An 8552-nucleotide genomic window follows, 5' to 3' on the forward strand; every position below is an offset into this window, starting at 1 on the left:
CATCATGATTAGCTGTACTGCATTATAGATGCGTCTATATGAACCTCACTTTACTTAAAGCATACATTGATCATTTATTTATACTTATGGCATCCTATGAGTCCTTATAACAACTGATTGTTGAGGTGTGTGTATAGAGGGGTATGAGTAGTTGTAATGTATTATAAGCCTCATCAGTCAGCCTGTAGTTTATAACCAGTCAAGAGCACTCATAAGACACTTGGATTTATAAGTCATTATAAGCTATATTTATAACTGTTGATATAGTGCATCATGAAGCTTTATATGTGTTTATGAATGCAGTCATAATGCATTATGATTGATTATAATGAGCATTATAATTCACTATGAATGCGCTCATAATGCACTATAGATGTAGTCTTCATAGAAAGTGTTACCGTATATTCTATATGTTGTAATGTATTGCTTTTTATTTTGTGTTATTACTGTTTTCACTACTGTAAAATCAAGAGCCCCTCTGAGGACAAATAGTCCTTAAGTTCTCCATGACTCAACTCTGTGAAAATAGCATTGCCAAAGACAATACTCCTAATGCTGTTTGAAATGATTATACCAGTGCAAAATGTACTTCACAATCACACTTCCAAGTGTAACCTTCTGTAAGTTATTTACTCCTCTAGTTAGTGTGTTGTTACTGTTACAACTGTGTGCTTTAGTAAGAAAAAAACTAAATGTGAAAGAGGTGTAAGCTGTTTTTCACTCTTTCACCTTTGAGTTCAGATGATGATTTCTGTCAAATTATTTGGGTGACAATTACAGGTTTGATAACAAAAAAAGAGAGAAAACATTCAAGCTTAGATTGAAAAAATTAAACAGTACTGTGGCAAAGTCTTAGGCGGGTGTGAAAAAAATGCAGAGAAGAATTGATGTTGGTTTGAAGGCAAAGGGTGCATGTCACACCAAATATTTATTTGATTTAGATTTTTCTTCTGTTCACTCATTTTGCATTTTGTTAATTGATCATCATTTCTATTTTTGAAAGCATTCTTATTTTACAGCATTTTTCCCACCCGCCTAAAACTTTTGAACAGTACTGTACATATATATTATTTTACCTAAAAATCTAATTTAAATTAGCCTCTTTTTGACTTATCCCGCAGTGTTGAAATTGATATTGTTCTCTGTATCTCATATAAAAGCTGTGGTCACTATTCCAAAGATAACACAACTGATAATGTAATCATATGCCAAGCAACAGGAAGAACATTTTATAATTAAAAGTTGGTATGGGGTAGAAATTATCACCAAAAGCTGACTGTGCATTTATTGCTTTCACCTTACTGTAACTGGTACCAGGGTCCAATAACAAATCATAGCAAACACCTTTAAAACATGAGTCCTAATTGTGAAGACATTTATACATATTTTGCTGAGTCACCGTGTAAATCATACAGAAAGTAATGGACAAGTACCCTTTCAATATGGGTATTGTTTTTTTCCTAAGTTTACTAAAGGTTTTTCAACATGTGCTTTCATTTCCACATTATGAAGCACTCCATTGTATTCCCTTGAGAACTACTCTAGGTCTTGGCAATGACTGTTAATGTTGTTTCTGACAGTTCAATACAGAAAAATGTTTGGAAAGGTTTGGTTCTGTCATCATATAACTGTTTAGCAGTGGATATCTGTTGTTTTTTTTAAACTAAGGACCTCTTACAAGACAGAAAGCAAGGACCTCCTCATGTATGTTCCTTGGAATAATTTGAGCCAGCCTATTTTTAACACTTCTGTCATCTCAATTATGTGAAAGAATAAGAAAAATGTATCAGAGATATTAGATGTGTTAAACATATTTGCAGATTCTAAGAGTTATAGATGTATTAGATTATAATGTAATCCATGAACCGTTATAGATTTAAAAACTTAAAATGAACTATTATTGAACTTTTAAGGAAAAATAAATAAATAAATAAATGCATATTATGAGAGTTGAAATTAATGAATCTAAAATGATTTTCAGGGAACCCCTGACAGTTTACTGACAATCTAACTTTGAGAATCACACGTCCACCACACCGCTAAATGTTCAAATCTTCCTTTTCACTGACCAATAAAAATAAAAAAATAATTTGAAAAACCAATTGGGTTATTAACAATTTAATATTTTATTGATTAACATAAACATATTTATTATTATTCCCCTCCTCAAAAATAAACAGAAAGAACCGGTATACAATTCAAAGTAATAATCAGTTACAAATCTTCTTAAATTTTATGATGGTACCTGGACATTTTTAAACTCATATTCAGAAATCTGCTTGCCACACTGTTCACTTGATACTGGACAATTCTGTCAAACCCAACATTATGTTGTATGGCAACTTATTTGAATGTTCAATGGCAACAATTTTTCATGGTTGTTGTGGTGTCATTAAGTCAAGCTACCGACATGGTTATGGTTAGGGAAAGGTCGTCTTCATAGTTAAATATATCCAACATCAATGGTTGGTCTCAGACGTAATATGAATTATTAGTTTTCAGCATCAAATCCTGTTAGCTCCACACCATTAGCTTTGGCACCACACTACATTAACTGCATTAGATATGGCCTTCTGAATCATACAATGGTTTCAATCGGAAATAAATACTTAGTACATTATCCTCTATAAATGTGATCTTTTCAACCAAGCCAAATGAAAAATAGCAAAGAGAGAAGGATATTAAAAAAATCAATACAATAAAAGGCATCTGCAACAAAAATGCATAAAAAGTATCAAATATGGTATCTTTGATTACTTCTATTACAATCTAAATGATCAGTTCTTTAAATAAAATGGAATAAAAACACAAGTGATTGTATCATCAAATGTGGAAAATACTGGAAAACTTTCTCAATCTTTGACATACAGCACACATCTCCATAAATTCTTGGTAAATTTCATCATGTACACTTATGTCTTCTGCTTTTTGTTTCATTGGTACATTCCTTTTTTCCCACACTTGGTAGCACAGTAAAAGTTATTGTACCAAGTCATTGCCTTGGCTGCTGGTTATAAGTCTATCAGCATCTGTGCCACAGCCAGCACTGTTAGTGAAAAGACTGCCAATGAGCCCATTGTGGGCCGAGGAGGACTGCTTGATGTTGTTGTCGACTCTGAAATATTTAGAAAAGTGCAGGTTGTAGTCAGTGAAATTCTTCAAAGTTGGAAATACAGGCTAACAAAGAATATACTTCCCAACCTCAAGCTCTCATTGTATTTTTATACTTCAAAATAAACAGAGAATTACAAGTATGACATTGTAAGATGAATTCAATTATTTTATTTAAGTCTCCAATAACTTACCTGCAGAAACGCTGCCTGCTATAATATTCAGGGAGGTGGAGCTTGAGAGACCACTGCTGAATTGTGTACTTGCATCGCTAGCTGAAGGAACTGAGCTTTGATTTGTGAACACAAGGGTCGAGTTGACTATCACTGATCCACTCCTATAATGATAGAGAGAAAAAGTCTTTTAAGGTAGGTGAACAGCAAATGTAAAGCAAAAGTAATTGAGTGATTTAAATTCAGTCTTACGTGAATCCGTTAACAATGGTGCGTTCAAAAGATGATCCATAGAGGTTTTTACCCACTTTGTTTACCTGAAATACAACATTACTGTTATTTGCAATTAAAATTACAACACATAACCGCAAGCACCAATACCACAAATGCTGAAGCTCTCTTGTTGTCCTGCAAAGCAGAAATGTTGCTGAGGTATAAAGACAATGGCAAGGGAGCCACTGCGGAATCTGGGCTCGACCTCAGTTTAGGGGCTGTGCGTGGAAATGTATATATTTAATCTTTAAACATGGCTGGTGCATATCTAATAGCTCTATGAGCTACAAAGCTCTTGCATAATTTTACTACAGGCTTTCATTGAAAATATTGCATATATATATGTTTGCCTTCTTATGACAGCATTTTTTTATTAGTTTGGTACTTATTCTTTTGATGTAATAGAGCTAATTTCAAATAGTATGGAAAATCTAATAATTGCCAGAATTCTCAAGCACAATGAGTCGTCATGTAACTTGTTTTGTTCTTTTTGGAGGTTACAAAACCTAAAATGTTTACCTTAACCCTCATTATCTGTATTTGTTTCAAAGATCAAAAAATGGTTACTGGACTCAAAAACAAATATATTTTGGCAATTAAGTAAATAGGGAATAACAAGAACTCAGAGAATAATGTTGTTTTTTTGTTGTTTCTGAATGAAAATGAGGGGACAGATTAAATAATCAAGATCAAGGAAAAAAATGTTAGGAGCAAGAGTTTTCTTATATTCAGTGTGCATTATTTTTATGAAGTAAAATCTCAATTTATTTGCAATACTATTATACTGCATAGACATCTTACCTCTTTGATCACTGTTGCGGAGAGAGTCTTGTATGCTGTTGAGGATGAGTCGGAGAGATCTGATGTAAATGTTTGGTTAAGACTAAAAGTAAGGCCAAGGGTTCCCTCACTGGATGAAGGGGGGTCTGTTGATGCAGTGGTGGTGGCATCAGTAGGAGCTGTGGTAGGAGCTGCGGTAGGAGCTGCGGTAGGAGCTGCGGTTGGAGCTGCGGTAGGAGCTGCGGTAGGAGCTGCGGTTGGAGCTGCGGTAGGAGCTGCGGTTGGAGCTGCGGTAGGAGCTGCGGTAGGAGCTGCAGTTGGAGCTGCGGTAGGAGCTGCGGTTGGAGCTGCGGTAGGAGCTGCGGTTGGAGCCGCAGTTGGAGCTTCTGTAGCGTTAGGAGCCGCAGTTGGAGCTGTGATTGGACCTTCTGTAGCGTTAGGAGCTGCAGTTGGAGCTGCGGTTGGAGCAGCAGTTGGAGCTTCTGTAGCGTTAGGAGCCGCAGTTGGAGCTGTGATTGGACCTTCTGTAGCGTTAGGAGCTGCAGTTGGAGCTGCGGTTGGAGCAGCAGTTGGAGCTTCTGTAGCGTTAGGAGCCGCAGTTGGAGCTTCTGTAGCGTTAGGAGCTGCAGTTGGAGCTTCTGTAGCGTTAGGAGCTGCAGTAGGAGCTGCAGTAGGGGCTGCGGTATGGGCAGCTGTAGTAGGTGCAGCAGTGGATGCAGTTGAAGTAGAAGCTGTACCAACAACGATTATTTTTAATTAATATGACACTGAACCGTTCACATATTTTTAACAAATTGAGGCTTGATATTGAATTCTCTAATTACTTACTTGCACTAACGCTGCCAGAGACAATGTTCAGGGAGGTGGAACTGCTAGTAAGCTCGCTGCTGAATTCTGAAGTTGCATTGCTTGCAGAAGGAACTGAGCTCTTATCTTTGAACACAAGGGTTGATTCGACTTTCACAGATCCACTCCTGTAATGTCAATGAGAAAAAGCAACACTTTTTAAAAGCAAGTAACTGGGTAATGTCTAGAAAAAATGTGTGAGGGATTGAAATTCAGTCTTACGTAAATGAGTTAATGATGGAGCGGCTGTAAGATGATCCGTAAATTTTAGTACCCACTGTGTTAATCTGAAAGACAACATTACTGTCATTTGCAATTTATATGAGTACAACAGATACACAAGTTTGGTTTTGAGGCTGTGAGTGTCAGGCTTACACACTCGAACTTCCACACATACAGATATGCATACATACCTATGTATAACCTGTCAGATTCCAAACCAAAAGTACCAAACTATCAAAAGCTGGGGCAATTATGGAATAAAACCAGCAATTTATAGAACAATGTTAACTTTTACTGCTTCAAAATGCCAATTTTATGGACAGATAGAATGACCAAATTTAAATTAACATCAATGTTGCAATGCAAGTATATACAGTGTGTATAATGACCAGATTTATTTCCAAAGCCTAAAATTTGCGATTTTTCAGTGGATTGAACTCTTTAACTATAATGTAAAACATGTGAAACACATACCCTACTTTTATATCATCTTACCTCTTTGACCACTGTTGCAGCTAAAGTCTGATATGCTGTTGAGGATGAGTCGGAGAGATCTGATGTAAATGTTTGGTTGAGACTAAATGCAAGGCTAAGGGTTCCCTCACTGGATGTAGGAGGATCTGTTGATGTAGTAGTGGGGGCAGCTGTAGCGTTAGGAGCCGCAGTTGGAGCTTCTGTAGCGTTAGGAGCTGCAGTTGGAGCTTCTGTAGCGTTAGGAGCCGCAGTTGGAGCTTCTGTAGCGTTAGGAGCCGCAGTTGGAGCTTCTGTAGCGTTAGGAGCTGCAGTAGGAGCTGCAGTAGGGGCTGCGGTAGGGGCAGCTGTAGTAGGTGCAGCAGTGGATGCAGTTGAAGTAGAAGCTGTACCAACAACGATTATTTTTTAATTAAAATGACACTGAACCGTTCACATAATTTTAACAAATTGAGGCTTGATATTGAACTCTCTAATTACTTACTTGCACTAACGCTGCCAGAGACAATGTTCAGGGAGGTGGAACTGCTAGTAAGCTCGCTGCTGAATTCTGAAGTTGCATTGCTTGCAGAAGGAACTGAGCTCTTATCTTTGAACACAAGGGTTGATTCGACTTTCACAGATCCACTCCTATAATGTCAATGAGAAAAAGCAACACTTTTTAAAAGCAAGTAACTGGGTAATGTCTAGAAAAAATGTGTGAGGGATTGAAATTCAGTCTTACGTAAATGAGTTAATGATGGAGCGGCTGTAAGATGATCCGTAAATTTTAGTACCCACTGTGTTAATCTGAAAGACAACATTACTGTCATTTGCAATTTATATGAGTACAACAGATACACAAGTTTGGTTTTGAGGCTGTGAGTGTCAGGCTTACACACTCGAACTTCCACACATACAGATATGCATACATACCTATGTATAACCTGTCAGATTCCAAACCAAAAGTACCAAACTATCAAAAGCTGGGGCAATTATGGAATAAAACCAGCAATTTATAGAACAATATTAACTTTTACTGCTTCAAAATGCCAATTTTATGGACAGATAGAATGACCATATTTAAATTAAAATCAGTGTTGCAATGCAAGTATATACAGTGTGTATAATGACCAGATTTATTTCCAAAGCCTAAAATTTGCAATTTTTCAGTGAATTGAACTCTTTAACTATAATGTAAAACATGTGAAACACATACCCTACTTTTATATCATCTTACCTCTTTGACCACTGTTGCAGCTAAAGTCTGATATGCCGTTGAGGATGAGTCGGAGAGATCTGATGTAAATGTTTGGTTGAGACTAAATGCAAGGCTAAGGGTTCCCTCACTGGATGTAGGAGGATCTGTTGATGTAGTAGTAGGGGCAGCTGTAGCGTTAGGAGCTGCAGTTGGAGCTTCTGTAGCGTTAGGAGCTGCAGTTGGAGCTTCTGTAGCGTTAGGAGCCGCAGTTGGTGCATCTGTAGCGTTAGGAGCCGCAGTTGGTGCGTCTGTAGCGTTAGGAGCCGCAGTTGGTGCGTCTGTAGCATTGGGGGCTAACGTCATGTTGACTGGTGGTGTTGAAGGTGGAACTGTGGTTGGACTTTCAGTCGGTGGCAAAACGACTGAAAGTGACAATTAACAATAGAATTATTGTTCTGGTTTTGAAATATATTCTTGTCATCATACATTCAGTATGTGCTGGACGGATCACGGGATTCAACATATTGAGAAATGTTTTGTCATACCGGTTGTAGTGATAGAAGATTCATTGACATTGAGTGAAAAGTTTCCGCTGGAAGCTGCAGTCACCAAAGTTTCAGCAGCAGAACTGGCGTTTGGTAGTGTTGTCACATTATTGAAAATCAGCTCAGCATCTACCACAATGGATCCTTGACTGTGAAAGAAACATTTTTGTAAAGTGATTTATAAATGTTGAAAACATATTTAGCTATTTTGCCCATTGTTGTTTAACTAAAGGTCCATGACAAGGATGACTGACAGACTTGGAATAAATATTCTGTACACTGTTTATAATACTTGTGGTAAAACCATTTGATAAGAGACAAATAAAAAGAAAGCACAACATTCTTCTCCATTTCCATTAATAACTAAAGGAAAATCAGTATGCTAACAAACAAGTAAAAACAGCTTTTTTAAAAAACAATAAATAGTGAGCAACATTTTATACCTGAAGCCCTTGATGACAGTCCGGTTGAAGCTATCTCCATACTTTGTAGAATAGACTTCGTTCAGCTGTGAATGAATTAGATTTTAAAACACATATTTCATTATAAAAGTTTAAATAACACAGAGTCAGCAAAGCCGCTATATTGAGATATACTGTCATTTAATCATTAATGTATTATTTGGAATCTAATTTGGGAAATATAAAAAATAACCAATAATGTATGTATATATAGTTATTTACATATATATGAACTCACTGCTGTTGTCACTTTGTCTTCCAATTCTTTGAACTTTGGTGAGGATTTGTTTGTAAGTTCTGCTGTAAAATTTTCTTTCAATTTAAATTCCAATTTGATTAGCGGTTCTGTTGTTACGACAGCTGGGGTTGTCGCTGGAATGCCAGTAGTTGTGATGCTTGGAGGTGCTGATGTTCCGGTTACAGGTGGAGAGCTTGCATTACCTGGAAATAAGTTGAATATTAATTGGTAAAATAAATGGTATTAGACAAG

The 8552-nt window shown here is 36.9% G+C and overlaps 1 protein-coding gene and 2 long non-coding RNA genes across 3 annotated transcripts; all 3 read right to left on the reverse strand.

Annotated features, from left to right (window-relative positions):
* Positions 1–2042: 2042 nt before the first annotated feature.
* On the reverse strand, positions 2043–4487 carry LOC131970566 (uncharacterized; the record flags this gene model as incomplete). Its single annotated transcript, XM_059332026.1, has 4 exons — positions 2043–3115; positions 3306–3448; positions 3537–3601; positions 4359–4487. Coding segments are annotated over 4 exons (441 nt in total), but the record flags the coding sequence as incomplete, so codon positions are not given.
* A 476-nt stretch (positions 4488–4963) lies between these two features.
* On the reverse strand, positions 4964–5472 carry LOC131978235 (uncharacterized). The gene is made up of 3 exons (XR_009394945.1): positions 5406–5472; positions 5166–5311; positions 4964–5068 (listed from the first exon to the last, which is right to left on the reverse strand). It is a non-coding gene; the product is annotated as an uncharacterized LOC131978235 (long non-coding RNA).
* A 655-nt stretch (positions 5473–6127) lies between these two features.
* LOC131978128 (uncharacterized) lies at positions 6128–6719 on the reverse strand. The gene is made up of 3 exons (XR_009394937.1): positions 6601–6719; positions 6361–6506; positions 6128–6262 (listed from the first exon to the last, which is right to left on the reverse strand). It is a non-coding gene; the product is annotated as an uncharacterized LOC131978128 (long non-coding RNA).
* Positions 6720–8552: the final 1833 nt, after the last annotated feature.

Source organism: Centropristis striata, chromosome 1, assembly GCF_030273125.1.
Source record: "Centropristis striata isolate RG_2023a ecotype Rhode Island chromosome 1, C.striata_1.0, whole genome shotgun sequence".
Taxonomy (NCBI): Eukaryota; Metazoa; Chordata; class Actinopteri; order Perciformes; family Serranidae; genus Centropristis; species Centropristis striata.